Here is a 23,690-nt window from a genome sequence, read left to right as displayed (position 1 = left end):
CCCTCAGTTTTTTTCTGCATTTAAGAGTGTCTTATAGTTTGCCTCCCTCTCTGTATTTATCTTGTTTTTCCTTCCCTTCCCCTATGTTCATGTTTTGTTTTTTAAGTTTCATATATGAGTGAAATCATATGACATTTATCTTTGTCTGACTTACTTCACTTAGCATAATACCCTCTAGTTCATCCACGTGTTGCAAATTGCAAAATTTCATTCTTTTTGATCAGTGAGTAATATTCCATTACACACACACACACACACACACACACACACACACACACACATCTTCTTTATCCATTCATCCATTGATGGACATTTGGGCTCTTTCCATAATTTGGCTATTGTGAATAGTGCTGCTATAAACATTGGGGTGCATGTGCCCCTTCAAATCAGTGCCTTTGTATCCTTTGGATAACTACCTTCTTATGCAATTGCTGGGTCAAAGGGGAGCTGTATTTTTAATTTTTTGAGGAACCTCCATACTGTTCTCCAGAGTGGCTGCACCAGTGTGCATTCCCATCAGCAGTGCAAAACTTTATGAAAGAAATTGAAGAAGAAACAAAAAAATGGAAAAACATTCAATGTTCATGGATTAGAAGAACAAATATTATTAAAATGTCAATACTACCCAAAGCAATTTACATATCCAATGCAATCCTTATCAAAATAACACCAGTATTATTCACAAAGCAATAGCAAGCAATTCCAAAATTTATACAGAACTAGAAAAGACCCTGAATAGCCAAAGCAATGTTGAAGAGAAACCAAAGCTGGAGGCATCACAATTATGGACTTTAAGCTGTATTCCAAAGCTGTAATCATCAAAACAGTGTAGTACTGGCAGAAAAACAGATATATAGATTAATGGAACAGAACAGAAAACCCAGAAGTGGACAAAATGTATGACTAACTAATCTTTGACAAAGCAGGAAAGAATATATAATGCAAAAAAGACCGTTTCTTCAGCAAATGGTGTTGGGAAATCTGTACATGCAGAAGAATGAACCTGGACCACAATCTTACACTCTACACAAAAATAAATTCAAAATGGATGAGAGATCTAAATGTAAGACAGAAAGCCATCAAAATCCTAGAGGAGAAAACAGGTAACAATCTCTTTGACCTCAGCCACGTGTTCTTACTAGACATGTTTCCAGTGGCAAGGGAAGCAAAAGCAAAAATGAACTATTGGGACCTCATCAAGATAAAAACAAAAAACAAAAAACAAACAAAAAAAAAAAACAACTTCTGCACAGTTAAGGAAATAATCAACAAAACTAATAGCCAACTGATGGAATGGAAGAAGATTTTTGCAAATGACATATCGGATAAAAGGTTCAAAATCTGCAAGGAATTTATCAAACTCAACACCCCAAAAACCAGTGAAGAAATGGGCAAAAGACATGAACAGTCACTTTTCCGAAGAAGACATCCAAATGGTTAACAGACACATGAAAAAATCACTCATCAGCAGGGAAACACAAAGCAAAACCACAATGAGATACCACCTCACACCTGGAAGAATGACTAAAATTAACAACTCAGGGGCTCCTGGGTGGCTCAGTTGGCTAAGCAACTATCTTCAGCTCGGGTCATGATCGTGTGGTCCATGAGTTCTAGAGCTATGTTGGGCTGTGTGCTGATGGCTCAGAGCCTGGAGCCTGCTTCAGATTTTGTATCTCCCTCTCTCTCTCTGTGCTCTTCCCCACTCATTCTATGCCTCTGCTTCTCTCAAAAATAAATAAACAGTAAAATAAAAAACTCAGGTAACAATAGAATATTGGTGAGGATGCAGAGAAATGACCAGTGTTTAACATATCAGAAATACTTAGCTGATGGATTAGAAACCTCAAGCAAGGAGCTTCATGGTCCATACTAAACCCAGAATTTGGAGAACATAATTAATGTGAGTTCCAATGCCTATGAACTACCCCAAAGCTGTTTAAGGCTCCCCCTCAGAATTTGCTTAGTGTATTGACAAAATTGAGTGATCCAAGAGCCAAAATAAATATCCTTTGACCCCTGCACCAATCTTCTGTTTTCATCTCCTGATAAGTAGATGCTGAGAAATAATAAAATTGATTTTTGAAGAAGGCATTAGCCTCTGTGGTCTTTGTTCTTGATCCAGTACCTAAACAGCTTTGGGCTTTGTCTTACAGAAAAGTAAAATTAAAAGATGAAGGCCTTATTTTGAATTTCAAATCCAATAAACTTCCAAAAATTATTATTAAGGATTATTTAATGTTAGGTCTTACTGGGATAAGATCTTCATTTAGTTTGCATTGTTTTATACAGCCAAGCCTCATTGCTGTAAGATTAGTATTGGTGGTCCATAGGCAAAAAATCACCAAGTTAAATTAGAATCAACAGAAATGAGGATGGTGATTGGGGTTTATTAAAAGCTCATATTCATTTGAACCACATTCTTTTCACTTCATCTTGTATCAACAAGGCATGTATTTAGAATGATATATATGCAAATAAATATTAAAATAATAATGCAATAGTTTAGAATTCAATGGATCACTCAGAATGGTTACAATTCAATGGATTACAATGGTTTCATTAACAATATTCATAAAGTCACTGAAAATGATTTGTAAGTTGAGGCTTCACAGGGTGCTCAGTACAAAGAACAATGGAGAAACCTCATGGCATTGGAAGTATATGTGACTTAACCTACTTATGATAGGTATATTTAATCCTGAGTGGGGATATAATTGTGTTTATCCAAAACCATCAAGCAAGTCCTCCCTTATGGTCTCGAAAGGAAGACATCATTCATGATTGTAACTTTGTGTTTTGTAAAACTAAATTATAGAACTTATCATCTACTAGGAGCATCCCTAAGACAGTCCCAAACAACTAGGTGGTGGATTAATGTTAGCACGCTCTAGGGACACCCTGGACACAAACATACTAGTTCCTCCAGCACATATATTTCTAATGTTGAGAGAGACATAAGTTTATCCTAGCTAGATGCCAGTAGAAACTCCAATCTCTTCTTTGATTCAACTTGTTCAACCATCAATGTTCATCAAGTACAATTAAGATTAAACTTTGTTTGCCATGTAGCTCTACCCACCAATCTGAATATTATAATCTTCAGCCTTCATTGTCATTGAATAAATCAGTATAATGATTTACATTGTCAAGTAGGATTACATAATATGAGATAGATTCATTCTCCCTTGTGCTGAAAGCATGAATTTTCTTAACTTGCAAAGCTGAGATTCTGGACCACGCTAAATTCACCAACATCAAGGTCATATTGAGATAACCAGTACCATTCTCTGTTCTCTCCTAGCATTATATACCTATAAAACTTCAGCAAATAAGCACATGGCACCTTCACCAAGATACACAGTAGTAAGCACCAAATAAGTACTATGTATGTATTTACTGACTGAATGAATACGTCTTAACACTGCAGTGCTATTATTAAGGTTAGGATTATAAACGCAAGTTTAAGTTGTGAAGACACATATATTATGATAAGGGATGGTTCATAAAGAGGTATCTACAAAACAAAATGTTCAGGTAGCCAACAATTTTTGGAACTCCCTTAACAGTAAGCAAACTCAGATATGAATTGAGGTAAAGTTATTTTACACTTTTCATGTATCTTATTTAATGTGAATATTCATATAGTTTCTTAATGAGATATTAATGTGTTTAATTATAGGGCAAGTTTCCATGGGGGACACAATACAACATGCGACATTATCTTTTTAAAATATTTTTTAAAAAATCTAAATTCATAAATTTACCTGGTCCCAAAGTTTCATGTAAGAGCTTGTGAGCCTACATTCTCTTCTGTCACATAATCAAAGAACACTTATCAGTATCTTATTAGGTAAAGTTTTTTTTTTTTTTTTTTCACAGTGGAAGAATGAACAAGATGATTTATTAGTACAATAGGATCAAATGCAATGATTACATAATAAGTATAATATCTCTGTATAAACATGGAAACATTTACAAAGTAAGTGAAATTTTAAGATGAAAAAAATTCTAGAATAATTATGTAAAAAGTATCTATGTAAAGTTTTTAAAAGCTCCTATATATTTAAATAATACAGGACACCAAATCAAGAGGCAGAATAATGTAGAAGAGAGAACAGAGACACTGAATCAGAGATGGAAACACATCTTGGTTTCAATGTCAATAAATATGTGAAATTTGCCATATCTTTCTGATCTTTAGTTTTCTCATTTGTTAAAAGGGATTTGGGGGGTTAAAAGTAATACTATAGAAAATAACAAAATATAACAAAATACTATAGAAAAGAACTAATAATAATGACAGATTGTAGCTGCTATTGTTGTTATACTCATAATAATTTTTAACATTATCATATGACATGCTTCCATTTCTGACCTCTTTCAAAGTAGCAACAAAGGAAATGTTGCTTTTCTTTTTCTTTTCTTTTTTCTTTTCTTTCCTTCTTTTTTCTTTCCTTTCCTTTCTTTCCCTTCCCTTCTCCCCCCTTCCTTTCCTTTCCTTCCCTTTACTTTCTTTTATTTTTTTTTCTTTTTCTTTCTTTTTTTTTAGAGCGAGTGCCAGCAGGGGAGAGAGGGGTAGACAGAGAATCTTGAGCCCCACACCTAGTGAGGTGCCGGATGCAGGGTCAATCCCACCACCCTGGGATCAAGACCTGAGCCAAAACCAAGAGTGGGACACTCAACCGACTGAACCACACAGGTGTCGCAGGATATGTTGTTTTTTTTTTTTTTTTTTTACTTGAGTGTGCAGAATGTTCACAATTTTAGTATTTCAAACTTTGAAAATTCTGATATAAGAGAAACAAATACATATGAAATCAGATTCCAAACCGATGAGATTATTTGCACTTTTTTAAAAGATAAATAAATCATTTGGATGACCACATGGGAGAACTAGTAATTTTATTCACTTAATGATAAATGCACATTACACATTTCATAATAAATGACTATAATTGCCTTTACCTGGGAAGAGTAGGTATGACCATCTGAACCACACACTGGGTTGGTATAGACCACTGGGCACTGCTTGCAGGTGGACGATATGGGACCCCTCCATTGTTTGTGTCCTACTCCTGCATCCTTCACACTGTTAAAACAACAACAGCAACAATAACCACACTTAGTACATTTTTTAAGTACATAAATTTATATTAGCATCATGCCTTTTCTGCACTGTCATTCCAACTCCTGAAGATATAATTGGTAAACTTAATATGGTAATCTGCATCATAATCTTCTATGTCATATATTAAGATTTTCCCATAATAAATAAGAATGTATTCCTTTAAAATATTGTGCTAGTCACATGTAGACAATAGTTATGTTTCAGCATATAGAATTTGTGTGTGTAGCTTATAGTTGTGATGTGTTTTTCATAATCCCAGAAACAGAAGAGAAAATTGTTTGGCAGTAAAGAACTATTCTATTAAGAACAGTAGCAGAAAAAGAACACCTAATTCACCAGGTATACCCAAAGTGCCTGAAAGTAAGAGCCGCTTACTTTGAGAGAAAAAAGCAATAAAGAACTTTTCCAGCAATGACTAAAATTTAGAATGCCAAATTAGTAGGTTTAGTGATAGCCACTCCTCCTTTTATTGTGTAGAAATACCTCAAAATAGATCCATTAGGCTTTTATCTAGAATAACGGGAAAACCCATTCTCTTCTGCTACCTACACATAGAATTATTTGTTTTTTCTTTCTGATTAAACTACTTATTGCTCTGCCTATTTGTGTGAACAATTTACATAGAGAGGGTAAAATGCTTAAAAATAAGAAGCAAAGCAACAGGGAATTTATGCAAAAATATTTAATACTTAGAAATCTTTTAGTCAATCAGTAGTCACTCTTATTCATTAAAATTGTTTATAGGGAGAATAATTCCATGTGTCTATCATGATGAGAAAAGATGTTTTACTAGAAACATTTTGCTTCCAATTGCTTTCTTGTTTTCACAAATTAAATCAAACTTACACAAACGTAATCCCAAAATACTATTCAGAAATATGATACTAGTTTCCATTATAGGGAAAGAAGTTCAAACTATGTGTTTCAAATTTGGTAAAATGTGGATGGACATTGAGAAAAGGTTTTTATCCTCTCTTCCCCCCACCCAACAACCTTGCTTCTCTCAAAACTTTTCATGAAGCTATCATAGCTCCAAACACTTCTCTTTATTTTAATTTTGTCACTTTTTTCCAAAAGACTGCCATAAAATTCTGCCTGGCCACAGAGTTCATCTCATAAGAGATAAAATGGGAAAATTAACCATGCTACTATTACTGATTAAATAGCTGGCATGAAATTCTAATGGGAATTAAAACAATAACTGAAAAACTTGGAAAATTGCTCTATACCACTTTAAGACTTATAAATTACATAAATGGATCAGAGGGGAGGAAATATTCTATTTTCATTGTTCTTTCACATTGTGTAATCAAAATAAAGTACAAAGTAATGCATGCAGATACTTTAGGAGACATTATTACCAAGCTCAGATTCCTAATCAATAAAAATTATTTTATTAGGGACGCCTGGGTGGTTCAGTGCCTTAGGCATCTGACTTTGGCTTAGGTCATGATCTTGTGATTCATAAGTTTGAGCCCTGCATCAGGCTCTGTGCTGACAGCTCAGAGCCTGGAGCGTGCTTCGGATTCTGTATCTCCCTCTCTGCCACTCTACTCTCCATGCTCTGTCCCTCTCTCTCTCTCAAAAATAAATAAACATTAAAAAAAGTTTAAAAAAAGTATTTTATTAAAAGAAGCTGTATGATTTGGGATATATGTACATATGTGTGTATACATATACTATACATAAATTATATCTTTTCAATTCACCTCATTTTCCATTCATACCATAGAGAACTTAAAAAAACCCTAATAAACTATGGAAACTAAAAGATTGTTATACTAATGACTTGGTTTTATTAATATACATTTTATGATTCATTAGGAGATCTTTCACATTTAATTCAAAGAATAAATATATAGAGAAGTAAAATCTTTTTAAAAATTTAAAGATTTATTAGAAATTCTTGTAATGACTTCTTAATCAGTGAAATTGCAATTGACTTGTAAAATAGGTTTGGAGGTTAAAACACACACACACACACACACACACACACACACACACACACACACTTTGGTTATCTTTATTTCCTTCAAAGCCAGCATTGCTGAACACTAAACACTTTCAAATTCCTAATGTGCATCCATAAAAAATGATATTTTTTATTTAGACTTCATCCTGGTTAGAATTTGCTCAATTATCATCAACATTATAAATATTATATATTGTATTGCATACACTTGCACCATGATTTTGAATAAGAGTTGATGCCAAACTCTACCATTTCCTAAGCCAGTAGAGTATTTAGTTATGCTTACTTTTAAATAAATGCATTAGATGGGATAAACTAACCAGAATTCATGTTTAATATATTCATACCATAACACATAGAGAAGGAGCAAGGAATCATGAAAATTTTACTATACTCACTAAATCCAAAAGAAATCCCTTAGCATTTTGTCATCATAAGACCGTCTTTATAAAATAAATTTTGTATTTAGCAGTCTAGAAAACATGAGCCTAAATTTGAAATTTGAAATTCTAAATATTATAGTTTTTATGTGTTCTTAAATCATCTCAAACTGTTTATGGGGCGCCTGGGTGGCGCAGTCGGTTAAGCGTCCGACTTCAGCCAGGTCACGATCTCGCGGTCCATGAGTTCGAGCCCCGCGTCAGGCTCTGGGCTGATGGCTCAGAGCCTGGAGCCTGTTTCCGATTCTGTGTCTCCCTCTCTCTCTGCTCCTCCCCCGTTCATGCTCTGTCTCTCTCTGTCCCAAAAATAAATAAACTTTAAAAAAAAAAATCATCTCAAACTGTTTGATGTGACTCACACATGAAGAATATTAATTGTTTATTTAATTTTCTGTAGAAAGACAAATTACATTTTATTTTTTTTTTAATTTTTTTTCAACGTTTATTTATTTTTGGGACAGAGAGAGACAGAGCATGAACGGGGGAGGGGCAGAGAGAGAGGGAGACACAGAATCGGAAACCAGGCTCCAGGCTCTGAGCCATCAGCCCAGAGCCCGACGCAGGGCTCGAACTCACGGACCGCGAGATCGTGACCTGGCTGAAGTCGGACGCTTAACCGACTGCGCCACCCAGGCGCCCCGACAAATTACATTTTAAAGGGCAGTATAGAATAGGGGTTTTCCAGGCATGGATTCACATTGTAATTAAGGTACAAATACAAATGAATTTCTAGGACTCTTATTTGAATAAAAAATATTTCTACAAATTCAAAAATCAATTAACAATGTACTAATGGGAATCACCAGATGTACAAAAATAAGGCATGTACATTTTTAAAGGTTTTTTAATGATTATTTTATGCTTAAGTAATTTCTACACCCAAAATGGGGGCTCAAACTCACTACCCCGAGATTAAGAATCATACACTCTACTGACCCAGCCAGTCATTCTGGGTCAGTACATTCTGGGATGTAAATTCTTTATTTCAAAAATCAAAACATCTAGAATTGAAATAATAAGGGATTTACACATGAAAATAAGTGATATAACAGAGGAAACACTCAGGGACAAATAAACTGCATTGTTAAAGGCTTTAGGAGTTGAGCAATGCTGATTATTTCTAAAGGTAGGAGTTGGGCAAGGCTTTGCCGACATCTCACGATAGGACATATATATGGTGCCCTTTCGTGCTAAGCAGTGTTCACTCTGTCAGCTAGCTGTGTCTCCACTCACTGTTCACCAGGAAAGACATTTTCGCATCCCTGACTCTATGTTATCAAAGATATCATGTGATTCAGAATTTTTTTTGGCTTGGCATCAGGAATGTTCCTCAGAATTCACATTACTCACAGTCTTGTTTATTAAAATATTTGTCTTGTTCTTAGGAAAGTTCGTGAAGTAGATGAAGTTATAACCAAAAATTTCTAGGACTTAAGTTGGTATCTATGCGGTGTATGTCATATGTAAACATACAATTACATGTAAGTGGAGATTCTTTTGTTTGTTTGTTTGACTTTTAATTATATTTTGAAGGTCCTATTTAAGGAAGAACAATCACGTTTCTAAGTGAGAGACAAAATCATGGCACTCAATGTACAGACCAAGATGGGCAAAGTGAAGGGCTAAGAAAAAGGTAGAGCCAGCTCCGGTTATTGGCATGAGAGTCTGGCACTGTGGCAGGAGGAATTACAGGTAAGAAAGCAGCATGAGCAAAAGCATCACTGGCATATTATTCTGTGAGGTGGGGAGGGGCAGAGAGAGGGAAAGAGAAAGTCCCAAGCGGGCTCCATGCTGTCAGCGCAGATCTGGATGAGGGGCTCGAACTCGCGAGCCTTGAGATCATGAACTGAGCCAAAATCAAGAGCCAGATATTTAACTGAATTAGTCACCCCAGCATCTTGCAGTTAATTATTTTGAACTATTCTCAAGTAGGGCAATAAAATTTGCTCCCATTAATGAAGGGCAAGCTCAAGCTGGCTGCAAAATTCTGAAATTATTTAGAAATTACTCTTCCAATAGCAACTCTGCTAAAATAAATGTCTTAAAGGTCTACCTTTACGGTAACTATTTTTCCAAAATAGATACTTCAATTTTTGAAGATTTGAGTTAAAAATTTATTTACTGACTTTATCATGGCATCCTATATAGCCATAATCCTTCCCCTTAAAGAGCAAAAACTTGTATATTTGAACCCAAATAAATGAAGTAATTAAATGATACTCTATGATGCACAAAGTCAAGGATTTTTCTTGAAATCTTCTTATTTAAATATTCCACCATTCAGGCACTAGGTTAGTTTCATACCAATACACCTGTTATTGTGTTGCTAGTAGCTGGAAAATTAAACTACCGAAAAGAATTTATACTATTGCTGGTGCTCCTTTACATGACTTATTCTGAGGCAGTTAAATTTTATCAACTGTTTATTACCTGAACTGTCTCCTGTGCTCCTGAGTTACCATTCACTCTGGTCTCCCAGTCTTCGTGTAAGACTGGAAGCAGCGGTTACCCGTGAAAGCTCAGCGGTCTTTTATTTCTCTAATAACTAGCATGTTAATTACTGCTACATCTGTTCATTCAATCACAGTCTCTGTGGTTTTCTGTTTAGTTAATCATTTTGCGCATTTTAACCATGTAATTTAAACACAATGTCCACGTTTTAGGATTTCCATTGATTTTCGAAAGAGCACAAATGATGTTACCAAAATGGTTAGTAGAAAAAAAAAATCTCATTCCAATCTGATTTAATTTTTATACACGGCCATGTCATTAATCAGTCTTGACAAGTCAGTGACCTCTGTGGGTCTTAATTTCTTCATTTATACAATACTAAGCTTCATCAGTATGGATCATTTGATCTTGAGCATTCGATGAGTCTATAAATCTTTTATAAAATTACTTATACAAAGGCACTCAAAAATTAGAAGCATAGGCAGTGCATATGGGCCATATGTTATGATTTTAGGACTTGACAGTGTTATGAAGTGAAACAAATATATCATTATGGTGTGAAGGATGATGTTGAGTAGGCCAAGAGACAGATAGAAATGCTGAAGTTGCAAACCAGCTATTTCAAGGTAGCAAAGGAAAGGTGTGGAGGAAGTCCAGTCTTGGGATAACTAATGAAAGAGGGAAGATAAAGTACAGCTGTGTTTAAAGAGGCACGATTTCTATGAAAATATAGCCAAGAATCAAATAATACTTGTATTACAGTATCACAAAACATCATCAATAATCATAAAGAAAAATAATATATCGTATTTATACTATACATAATTATATATTTTTCTAAAGCTCTGTATTCCCTAAGCCTGGCATCATGCATTATAAATTCTCAATTCTTTAGATCATAAATATGCAAGCAAAATAAATGCCAATTTATTATATATTTACCTTAGAAGGGGAATCGTCAGCATTTATGTCCTAGTTTCTTAAGTGTATTTGCTTCTTTCTATGTGCACTTACAGTAATTTAACTTTTTTCCAACAAAACAATTTTATTATAATCTGATAAAACAGACACTCTTGAATACCTCAACTGAGGGCAGCCTGATGTGATGTATTTCCTGTCTGGTTAACACACCCAACATTTCAATTCCTTTGGGCAATCAGTTATTTTAAGTTCTGTCAGACTTGTACAACAATTCTTAAGTCATTGACTAACAACTTATGATTCTTTCCCTATTGGTTATAACTCCAAAAAAATGAGGCTGCTCTTATTACTTCTTTTGCCATGAGTCTTAGAAAAGGGCAAACGGTATTAACAAGGTGGAGGAAATTATCTTTTAGGGCAACACAGTTACATGAATGCTGGAAAACCCTGTGCAGAACTTACTAAAAGTGTAGTTGCAACTATTGGGATCCTATGATTTTTGTACTGTGTGTAGCAGTAATTTAAGGAATGAAGCAAGGCATAAGCAATCAATTTTAATTTTAAGTAAAAAGACATATTCAACAAATACAAAACAAACATTTATTTATCTTAGAAAACATTATTAACTATGGCTACTAAACTACAGATATTATGTAAAAATAAGTTGGTATAGCTTATTTTGCAATATGAACAGAAAATTCACTTACTCCATATATTTTACAAAGAACTAAGAGTCATAGAAAAAGCTCACTTGTACATGTATTTCAAAATTCAGTGACAGGAGTAATTAATAAAATGTATCTTTAAGAACTATGCATTGCATAAATTGAATACGTTCTAAAAATTGATTGTAGTAATAAATTTCACTATGAACCGTACTTCCAAGTCAACTTATATGATTCAGCAATGTTGCCAGAAAATCAAGTTAATTAGTGATTTAGAAAGTATATTTTTTTACAGAGCAATAAAATTAAACATCAGAATTTAGACTTTAAAGAGACAAGGATAATTTATAAGGTCCCACACTTTCTTTGAACAACCCTTAAAATAATTTTGCATAGTTATATTGCTACTTAGGTAGAATATAATTTAAGTGAGGTTTATTACAACAACGAGTATAATTGAACATGGATGTTACTAACACAACAAACCAATTAGTGAGGCTAATTTTCTATCAAAGAATGTTTCCCTGACCTTATTTGAAAGCTATGGAATCATTCCAAGATTTGAATCATGGACAAGTTATAATGATATTTGAATGACAGTCTCTCAAGTAAATAATTTTTTATTAGGCAGTGAACATATTCACGATTATTAAAGACAAAGTTCAAAATAGCTATAACTATAAATGACACTTATAAGCTCTTTTTCAATCTGGCCCCCAATGGGCTGAATTACTAAAAGTTCAAAATGTATAAAATGTAGATTATGTCAAATTCAGATTGTAGTGGTCTTGATCCTTGCCATTTCCACATTAATTTCAAACATCATTTTAATTACTAAAGCCCTTTCCATTTAACTATGGAGAGGTATATTCAACTGCAAAGATCTTGAGTGTGTAAGATTTAGTCACTAGGGGAGTTATTATGGATTAAAAATGTTTACAAATCTATTGTCAGCAAAATACATTCAAAAGATTGGGAATTCATGAACTTATATAATAAACTGATTATCTAATTAACATGTGTGTAAATTTATTCATAGAAGAAACGCTGGTTATTTTTTGTTTGGAAACCAATAAAATATCATAATTTAAGGAATTAGTCAACTATTGACACAAGTTAAAGGTTAGATACATGCTAGATACATATACTGCAGTATTCATTATTTTAGCAATCATATACAATATGTGTTTTTCTTCAAATTCTGAAGCTAGAAATGGAGGTTGGGAGAGCTTAATTATCTTGCTCAAGTTTCTAGTGCTTGTAATTAACAGGTGTGAACTTCAAGTGTTCAATTTTTTACTTTGTCACTAATGTTTTCCCTTCCATAATGTGCATATAAAGTTTCAAAAGTCATGGAAAACCCCATATTTCACAAATCTCTAGATCAGCTTTACTAACAGTTGAAAATGACAACTACTTCAAATTGTACTTAAAAAGATCTACATCAGGGTGCCTGGGTGGCTCAATCGGTTAAGCTTTCCTCTCGACTTTTGCTCAGGTCATGATCTTGTCGTTCTTGAGATTGAGGCCCATGTCAGGCTCTGTGCTAACGTCATGGAGCCTGCTTGGGATTCTCTCTCTCCCTCTCTCTGTGCCTCTTCCCCTGCTCTCCTCTCTTCCCTTAAAATAATAAACAAACTTAAAAAAAAAGATCTACTCAATAAGTGTTGTCTAGAGAATATATCTGGCTGATTAAAACTGAAGTCTATACAGAGTAATATATAACACACCACCATATATATGATTCTGATTTAGGGAATCAATACAAAGATTAATGAATTAATACATGAATTGGTTCTATCTAAATTGTATCGACAGGCATAATTTCATTCCAGACATGAGAATGTTTACTAAGTCTAGCTTAATATAGTTAAGATAATAATTCAGAAATTCCTTTGTTTTTTCAATTATTATAAATTTTATAAATAAAGCAAGCTTTCAAACATTAACTACGTTATTACTTTAACATCAAGTAGTTCTATAGTGTCAGCACTGAACAAAGTTTGAAGATTGGAGTTCACAAGAAGAGGGTGACTTGTAGAACAAGGAAATTTTATATTTGGGAAAAACGTATTCACACTTTTTAAATAAGATTGACAGATATGCAACTTAAAAAGAGAAAAATATTTTACGAGAAGATAATGACTAACAATACAACATTTATCAAAACACGTGAGAAAATACTGTTCGGTCATTTAAAATGTATTTTATATAGCAAAATATGTAGTTTTTGTTCTTTTCATTTGTATTTTTTATTTAAGTATAGGTGGCACATAATGTTACATTAGTTTCAGGTGTACAACATAGTGATTAAACAAGTTTATACTTTAGGCTGTGCTCATCTGTCACCATACAATACTATCATAGAGACTTCTGGCAACCATCAGTTTGTTCTTTGTATTTATAGGGCAGACTCTGTTTTTTCTTGGTTTGTTTATCCATTTGTTTTTCTTTTAGATGCCATATATGAGTGAAATCATATGGTATTGTCTTTCTCAGTATAACTTGATTCCCTTAGCGTAGTACCCTCTAGGTCTGTCTATGTTGTTGCACAAGGCAAGATCTCATCCTTTTTGATGGTCGTGTAATATTCTACTGTATTTGGCAACATTTCCTTCTTTTTTCTTCCTGAGATTTATATATATGTACATGCATGTGTATATATATGTATGTGTATATGTGCCACATTTTCCTTATCCATTCATATATTTATGGAGATTTAGGTTGCCCACATATCTTGTCTATTGTAAAATAATGGTGCAATAAACATAGAGGTGCATATATCATTTCAAACTAGTGTTTCTGTTACCCTTGAGTAAATAACCAGTAGTGGAATTACTGGATCATATGATATTTTTTTATCATATTATCATATGATATGGGATCATATCATATGATATGGGATCATATGATATCATATTATCATTTTTATCATATTATATATGATATAATTTTTTGAGGAACACTATTCTGTTTTCCACAGTAGCTGCCACCTGTCACCATATAATACTATTACAGCAACACTATTTCTACCAACGTTGCATAGGGATTCCTTTTAATCCACGCTCTACCAATGCATGTTATTTCTTGTGTTTTTGATTCTATGCCCATGAAATGGAAGAATTAATAGTGTTAAAATGTCCATACTACCCAAAGCAATCTACAGATTCAATGCAATCCTTATCAAAAATACCAACAGCATCTCGTCACAGACCTAAACCAAATAATACTAAAATTTGGTTAGAACTACAAGAAATGCAAAACAGCCAATGAAATCTTGAAAAAGAAGAATGAAGCTGGAGGTATCACAATTCTAGATTTCAAGAAATACTACAAAGCTGTAGTAATCGATACAGTATGGTATTGGCACAAAAATAGACACATAGATCAATGGAACAGAATAGACAGCCTAGACATAAACCCACCCTTACATGGTCAATTAATCTATATCAAAGGAGGCTAAAATATGCAATAAAGACAATTTTTTTCAATAAATGGTGCTGATAAAAGAATGCAAAAGAATTCGACTGGACCACCTTCTGCCATAATACACAAATATAAACTCAAAATGGATGAGAAAGCTGAATATCAGACTTAAAACCATAAAAATCCTAGAACAAAACAAATGTAGTAATTTCTCTGACATCGGTCATAACCACATTTTTCAAGATATGTCTCAATGCAAGAGAAACAAAAGCAAAAATATACTATTGAGACTATAACAAAAAAGAAAGCTTCTTCACAGCAAAGGAAACAATCAACAAAACAAAAAGGAAGCTTACTGAATGGGAGAAGATATTTGCAAATGGCATATCCAATAAGGGGTTAATATCCAAAATATATAAAGAACTTCTACAACTCAACACCAAAAATGTGTCTTGATTAAGAAAAAAATTCTTTTGATTCTTTTTGTTTTTCTAAACACAAGGAAATATTTTTTGGCTATTCTTCAACAAATTGAACTGACGGCTTTTGCAGAAGCATTTAACAATTAAATACCATATTTTGTTTAAGAAAATAGTCACTAAAGTTCATTCAAAGTTCAGGGAAGGAAAACAGCTTTTTCTTCATGTGTCAGTTTTATGAAAGCCATTGATACTGACCTCCTCCATGCTTAAAGCTTCATTAGAAAAGGAAAGTTACAGAAATAAGAAAGGAGAAAGAAGCTAACATTTTTTTGCCTGAGTCTGATTTATAGGCTGAGAGAAAGGTTAAGAGTATAAAATCTTCACTATGCATTAGCTCTTACATTAGCTCTTATTTTTCAAGTTAAGTAGTTAGTAAAATTAAAAAGAAAGTTTGGAGTTGTTGATTCCATAGTATTTTTCTCTCTACCAGATTTCATTCAGTTCCTGTCCTGAAAGCATGTACTAGTAAGCATATGTTAACCCTTCTAATGTAATAAGGAATAGAATCAGATATGTCAGAGAAGGGGTGCCTGGGTGGCTCAGTTGGTTAAGCCTCTGACTTTGTCAAGGTCATGATCTTTGCTTCGTGAGTTCAAGCCCTGCCATCGGGCCCTCCACTGACAGCAGAGCTCACTTTGGATCCTCTGTCCCCCTCTCCCTCTCTGCCCCTTGCTCACTGGTTCTCTCTCTCTCTCAAACTAAATAAATAAATTTAAAATATATGCCAGACAAGGACATTTTCCTCAAGAAGCATCTCAATAACGTGTACGACATTGAAAAGGTTATCACAAATGACTCATTTTTATGTATATAATTACTTATAGTTACAGCTACTTACCATGCCCTAGGATCTGAATTAGGCATTATTACAACACTACCACTAGCTCACCCAATAACTTGTCATCCTCTAACCTATAAATAGTAGCTATGTACCCTTCTAAATATTGTTTATTGATTTACTCATGGATACACCTTATAATGTGTCCAGAGAGTATTTTACAATCTGGAGGTACCAGATGGGTAGAGTCATTGAATTCATGAAGCTCAGAATTTTTTTGCAGAAAAAAAGATGATCATAGCTTTCAGTGAGGTTTTCCGATGGTCCAAAAAGTAATACCGACAACTGAGAGTTTACCTGGCAACTTCCTACTGACTTTGAGGTCATACCTTTGAGGTCAAAATATTTTCTGACTCCCTAAGCACACTTTCACCACTTGTTCGGTATCTCACATGCTCCCTTTGTAACTTAGACATTTTATTTATCAATTATATTCTTTTTTACAAGTTTATTTATTAAGTAATTTCTACACCCAACGTGGGGCTCGACTCACAATAGTGAGATCAAGAGTTGCAAGCTCTCTTGACTCAGCCAACCAGGCACCCCCTTATTAATTGAATTCTAACAGCTATCCATATGCTTATCATTCTCATTTAACCCCACCTTCCTTATGCTCTCCTAGTTCTGAGTCTCTATTTTGCCCCCATGACATCAGCTAATCAAGTACGAAACATGCTTGTGCCTGATACCCACTCCTTCCCTGCTTCTGCTATTTCTTCTAGCTCTGAGTTTGGGAGATAATGAGCCACTTACAGCCTACCTTTCATGCTAAAAATACTTCTAACTTCTGTTGGGTCCCACCATTCGCAAGCAAGCAGCTGGGCAGCCACAGAAGTCATCTCCATTGCCACTGGGATTATATATAAATTGAATTTAAGCACAGCATCCTCTGGAGTCACCACACCAAAACATTTTGACCTATGTGCAATTCGCTTAATCACATTCCTGCTTTTCATTTGGTTAGATCATGCTTCCAGAAATAGAGTTTCCAAAATTGTGGAATGTATTGGTTTCCTATGTTTGCTGTAACAAATAACCAAAAACTTTCTGGTTTAAAACAGAAGTTTGGGTCATCTGGGTGACTCAGCCGGTTAAGTGTCTGACTTCAGCTTAGGTCATGGTCTCATGGTTTGTGGGTTTGAGCCCCACATCAGGATCTGTGCTGGCAGTTCAGAGCCTGGAGTCTGCTTCAGATTCCGTGTCTCCTTCTCTCTGTCCCTACCCAGCTCATGCTCTGTTTCTCTCTCTCTCTCTCTCTCTCTCTCTCTCTCTCTCTCTCTCTCACACACACACACACACATACACAAATAAATAAACATTCAAAAAATTTTAAAAAGTAAAGCAGCACATAAGTTTAATCTCTCATAGTTATGGATATCAAAAGTCAAAACCAGTTTCCCTGAACTAAAATCAAGACTCTCTTGGGAAGCGCCAGGTGATAACTGTCATTCCTTGGCTTTTGACCCATCTCTCTCTGCTCCTTCTACACAGGGTCTTCTCCCCTTTGGTCTGTGTCAAAACTCCCTATGGCTCTCTCTTAAAAGGACACATTCTGATTGCATTTAAGATCCACTCCAGTAATCTCAGATAATTTCCTCCTCTCAAGATCTTTAACTTAATCCAACTCTTGCCATAAAGTAATATTCACTCTTTTGTAAAAGATAATACATTCTGGGAATTAGGATATGAACATATCTTTGTGGCAACCATTCAGGATACTACAGGAAGGATATTTGCAAGGAGAGATCTTTATCTTTCTCATAACAAAGGAATTATAGTAATGGGGTTTCTGCTTTAGAGAGATGTCTTACTCGTTCCTATGCAGATATTCACACTGAGAGTGTGTTTTGTCCTATGATTACTCTAATGAGCCCCTTTACATCTAAAGGAAGAATGTATAGTCCATGGCAATATCTTGGGACTTACATATTGTCCTTCAACTATCACAAGGCTGTGTTACTCTGCAAATATGTCCTCCATCTTAACCACAGAAACACCCTCAGATTGAACTTATTCTTCCGTGAATAGAAAACAGTTCTGGGCTTCCCAATCTATGTGCTTTAAACTCACCCTATGTCTCAGTGAATTACCCCACCATTTTAATTTTTCACTTTATTTTTGTTAGGAAAACTGAGTGTTCGAGTCGTGAAGGGTGGAAAATGATAGTGTTGCCATTTTATAGTTAGACAATAAAAACAATAGTCCCATGTCAACGTGCCTCATCTGACTTCGATTTGATTGGCAGAAGAACAAGCGATAAAGGTAATGGGGATGTCTTTTTTTTTTTTTTTTTTTTTTTGCATTTAGGAGTAGTGGTCACTGGGGACAAGTTGAAAGAGAATAGTAGTTAAGTGGACTAAGTGTCATGTGATAGGGAACAATATAGTCCCCATGGCATCCAGGTTTCACAGGAGAGAAGCAATTGCATTATACCGGGAATCTGTGTCAGAAAGTGTGGTCCATAGACTTTGTTCTATAGGCCCAATAATTTTCTCTTTTCGTACTCTGCTTATCTTTTCCAAAATTTTATACATGCTCTCTTTTCTTTCCATGAATCTTTTCACCTTTTAATCACAACTCCTCTTTCTTTCTCCAGTATGCTTCCCTGAGCCTGGAACAAAGTAAGTAATTGGTAAATTCCATTGACTGGGTGTGTGAAAGAAAGCAAACAAGAAAGGGGACCAGGGGAGGAACTAGGAGAGAGAGAATAGGGCTCCCTGGTTGAACACTATGCGTGGTTCCTATTTTCTTATCTTAGCTCTATTTGTACTTAAGCAGAAATTCTACAGCATTATTTTCTTACTAGATAAACTTGTTATAAATTATTTGCAAAGTAAGTCTTTGTTAAAAGTCATTATGACTTGCCATATGACTCAGCCATGAAAAAGAATGAAATCTTGCCATTTGCAACACGTGGATGGAGCTAGAGTGTATCATGCTAAGTGTAGTAAGTCAGTCAGAGAAAGACAATTACCACATGGTTTCATTCATATGTGGAATTAAGGGAAAAAATAGATGAAGATATGGAATGGGGGGGGGAAGAGGGAAGCAAACTGCAAGAGACTCTTTTTTTTTAACATTTTATTATTTTTTCAATATGAAATTTATTGTCAAATGGGTTTCCCTACAACACCCAGTGCTCATCCCAACAGGTGCCCTCCTCAATGCCCATCACCCACTTTCCCCTCCCTCCCACCCTCCATCAACCCTCAGTTTATTCTCAGGTTTTAAGAGTTTTATGGTTTTTCTCCCTCCTTCTTTAGCTTTGTTTTTTCCCCTTCCCCTCCCCCATGGTCCTCTGCCAAGTTTCTCAGGATCCACCTAAGAGTGAAAACATAAGGTATCTATCTTTTCTGTATGACTTATTTCACTTAGCATAACACTCTCCAGTTCCATCCATGTTGCTACAAAGGGCCATATTTCATTTTTTCTCATTGCCAAGTAGTATTCCATTGTGTATATAAACCACAATAACCTTATCCATTCATCAGTTAATGGACATCTAGGCTCTTTCCATAATTTGGCTATTGTTGAATGTGCTTCTATAAACATTGGGGTACAAGTGCCCCTATGCATCAGCAATTCCTAGCAGTGTTATTGCTGGGTCATAGGGTAGATCTATTTTTAATCTCCACATCCGCTCCAGCATTCTATAGTCTCCTGATTTGTTCATTTTAGCCACTCTAACTGTGCAAGAGACTCTTAACAATAGAGAAATAACTGAGGGTTACTGGAGGGGAGATGGTGGCGAAAGATTAAATGGGTGATGGGCATTAAGCAGGGCACTTGTGATGAGCACTGGGTGTTATATGTAAGTGATGAATAATTAAATTCTACTCCTGAAACCAATATTACAGTATATGTTAACTAACTAGAACTTAAATAAAAATTGGAAGAGAAAAATTAAATAAATTAAATTAAATTAAATTAAAAACAATTTATTTAGAAAATAAATAAATGATTGAACTGTTTGGGAAAAAAAGCCAGTAAATTTGGGGTACCTGGGTGGCTCAGTCGGTTAAGAGGTTAATGGTCCGACTTGATTTCATTTCAGGTCATGATCCCAGGTTTGTGAAATTGAACCCCAAGATAGGTTCTGCACTGACAGCACGGAGCCTGCTTAGGATTCTCTATCCACCCCCCATCTCTCTGCCCCTCTCCTGTTCACTCACACTCTCTCTTTCAAAATATAAATACACTTAAAAAAAAAAAGCCAGTCAATTTGAATAGAATAAAACAATAGAATTGTCTCTGGTTTCAAACAAAAGTCTTATTTTTCCTACCCCAATTATTTTATACTATAGGATAAAGAAACGCCACAAGGGCATTTTACATTATTTCCCTCAGCAGGGTCAGTCTATCGAGAACACTTTTTTTTTTTTTAATGTTTATTTATTTTTGACAGAGAGAGACAGGGCACGAGCGGGGGAGGGGCAGAGAGAGAGAGAGAGAGACAGAATCCGGAATTGGCTCCAGGCTCCGAACTGTCAGCACAGAGCCCGATGTGGGGCTCGAACGCACAGACTGCGAGATCATGATCTGAGCCCAATTCGGACACTCAACCGACTGAGCCACCCAAGCACCCTGACCCCCTTTTTTTTAACATGCTCTCCACTAATCATCTATGAAGCAAGCATCAGGAAAGGAACAACTTTCCTCTTCACAACTGTATGGCGAAGAGTGATTTATATAGCGTCTCCTTTTCAATAATACTTTAACTCTTAAAAACATTTCAAATTTACTGCATTTTTTTCTCACTTAACTTTTTAGAATAATAGAATCTATTTAATCTACAATCTCATGCTAATTTCCTTTGACAGATACTTTGTCACAGTCTCTCTTGCCCTTCTGACAGTTTTTCTTCTTCTTCTTCTTCTTCTTCTTCTTCTTCTTCTTCTTCTTCTGGACCATTTAAGGGCAATAAAATACACAGCAGACAAAGAGTACTCTACATTCCCAAGTCCCCATTAGTGCTGCCTTCAAGGACTACAATGATGGCTAATGATTTATCATGTTTACTGTTATTTTACAGATCAAAGCCTGAAGAGTGCAACTGCTGGGCTGAACAAAAGGTTTGTGAATCTTTACCTGTCAGATCACAAGGATGGCAAGACTAACTTAAACTGGCCTGGAAGAAACTCTCCTGAAAGTCGGCCACTATCCTTCTATACTGAAGAGAAGGTCAAATGGGGAGCCTAATCTACTGCAACTCAGTTGTGGACTTTCGATCAAATAACAATATTTGTGCACACAGTGTTTCTTACAGGAAGTTTATTTCCTTGGGTTTTGTTCATTTGTTTATTTTGTTTGCACTGGTTTGATAAAATTAAAACTTGATTACTTAGGATTTGGTAGTAAATAGGCAAAGAAGCCTTTGGCATATTTTGATCCTATTGGTATATTATCCGGACATCCAGGTTTAGATAAGGAACTATGCTGTGGATTGTAGCACGGAAGATTGGCAAGCATCGGGGTTGTATGCTGAAGCTCGAGCATGGGATAAGTATTAATTGATTTACATATTTATTTTGCATATATGTCCTTTGGTGAAAATTTCAGTATTCCTAAGTTCCTTTAATTACTTCCCAATGATAGACCAAATACACCCTTTATAGTAATACTGTCCCACAAACTTCAATGGATATAAATAAAGATCTATGTTTATGTACTACTATGGCTTTTGTAGGAAAGGGAATTCTATAAGCATGCTTATAGTAAGACTCTATCCCTACCTCAACAGAAGGAAGAGAGCTTCCCCTCACCAAAGAATACCGTGCTTTGTTTAATATGTGTTCAATAAATTAATTTTTATTGTATCATACTACTGAAATTTGAGGGTAAATCTGCCAAACGTAATATCTGTCATTAATAACAGACATTTAAAGCAATATAGACATTAATATTTAAAATACATCTCATTTTAACATAGTCAAAAAAAGGGTAGAAAGTTATTCCTAATCTTCTTGATTTCAAGTCAGACATCAACTCAACCAATCTAAGTACAATTTATTTTTTAAAACAATTATTAACTTCTCTAAGTTCCCTAAGTCTAGAACTGCAATCCTGGACTTAAAAGTGTGAAGAGATAAAGAAAGCAGAAATGTCATTCTCCACAAAATATACACCGAAGTCAATGTCATGCTTGTGAATTTCCTAATATGCAAGATGAGAGTTTCAAAATCCATTCTATTTTAAGATAACTAATATAAATCACTTTAAGGCATTAAATTTTTTTTCTATAATTCACTTTAAGCAAGGGTGCAAGTATGTCTCCAATCCTCCTGAGAAATCATCTACATTTTTCTTCCCCAAATTACATACATAAATTTCCACAACCACTTGAGTGAACGATTAGTAGACAGATTTCTTTTCAAAGTTTAGAGATTTTTTATGGGAAGATTATTGTTCGAACAGCATCTCCATCATTGTCATCAAGAGAAAATAAATTATGATATAATAATCCCTTTGGTGAAGCTAAATTTTACAAACCCTTAGACTGGAATGAAATGCAGATGTTGAGTAATTGGTGAAGCTTTACTAAATATAGAACATGAGAAGAAATTAAAATGCAGTTTATGAATTATTCATTGAGTTTTGTATTCAATAACCATGAGAACCCTGTGGGTTCTTAGAATCCTGTCGGCATTCTCGGAGCCACACAGCATGCATGGCTACATCTGCAGAACTTCAGTTTTCTTGAGGATATGAGGAAAATTATACATCTTTTAACAGAAAATTGTCACCTCTGGCATTTCCTTCAGGGTACCTTCTCCAGATATCATTTGAAATAACTTTAGTGGAAGGTTTGAGATCTATTCTCTCTAATGAACTATTTGAACCTACCTTTCAGATTTCTGTTCTTGACAGAATTTTTAAATGCTGCCTTCATTTCCATGCTGCCCAACGGTTGGTGAGGGATATTTTAACTTCTGTATTTTCCCTATGACCTCTGACCTCTTCCCCAAATTGGCATCAGAAGAAATTAACAACAGGCATTTATGTCATAATTATTTGCAGTCAAAAAATATTTCTGAACTTCTTTTTTAATAACTTAGTAACTAATGAACTGTTCCCTCAAACTGCAAAAATACCCTCTTGGATTTTATTTAGAGGGGCAATAGCTCTATTTAACATACATGTACATTTTTTTCCAATTTTAACTACAGTTCTAAGAAGACATTACATTTTCCACTTATAATATAGTGCTTATAGAATATAAAATCAATGTACAGAAATCTGTTGCATTTCAAACACCAATTATGAAGCAGCAGAAAACGAAATCAAGCAATTGATCTCATTTACAATTGCACCAAAAACCTTAAGATACCTCGGAATAACCCTAACCAAAGAGGTAAAAGATCTGT

The 23,690-nt window shown here is 34.8% G+C and overlaps 1 protein-coding gene across 1 annotated transcript in view; it reads right to left on the bottom strand.

Moving 5' to 3' along the window:
- The window catches only part of SPOCK3 (SPARC (osteonectin), cwcv and kazal like domains proteoglycan 3), a 481,842-nt gene that overhangs the window by 167,972 nt on the left and 290,180 nt on the right, over positions 1 to 23,690 (bottom strand). The window contains 1 exon segment of the mRNA XM_030312786.1: positions 4,969 to 5,092. Coding sequence (XP_030168646.1) covers positions 4,969 to 5,092 — 124 coding nt within the window.

Source organism: Lynx canadensis, chromosome B1 (genome assembly GCF_007474595.2).
Source record: "Lynx canadensis isolate LIC74 chromosome B1, mLynCan4.pri.v2, whole genome shotgun sequence".
Taxonomy (NCBI): Eukaryota; Metazoa; Chordata; class Mammalia; order Carnivora; family Felidae; genus Lynx; species Lynx canadensis.
This window is presented reverse-complemented; position numbering and strand designations above follow the sequence as displayed.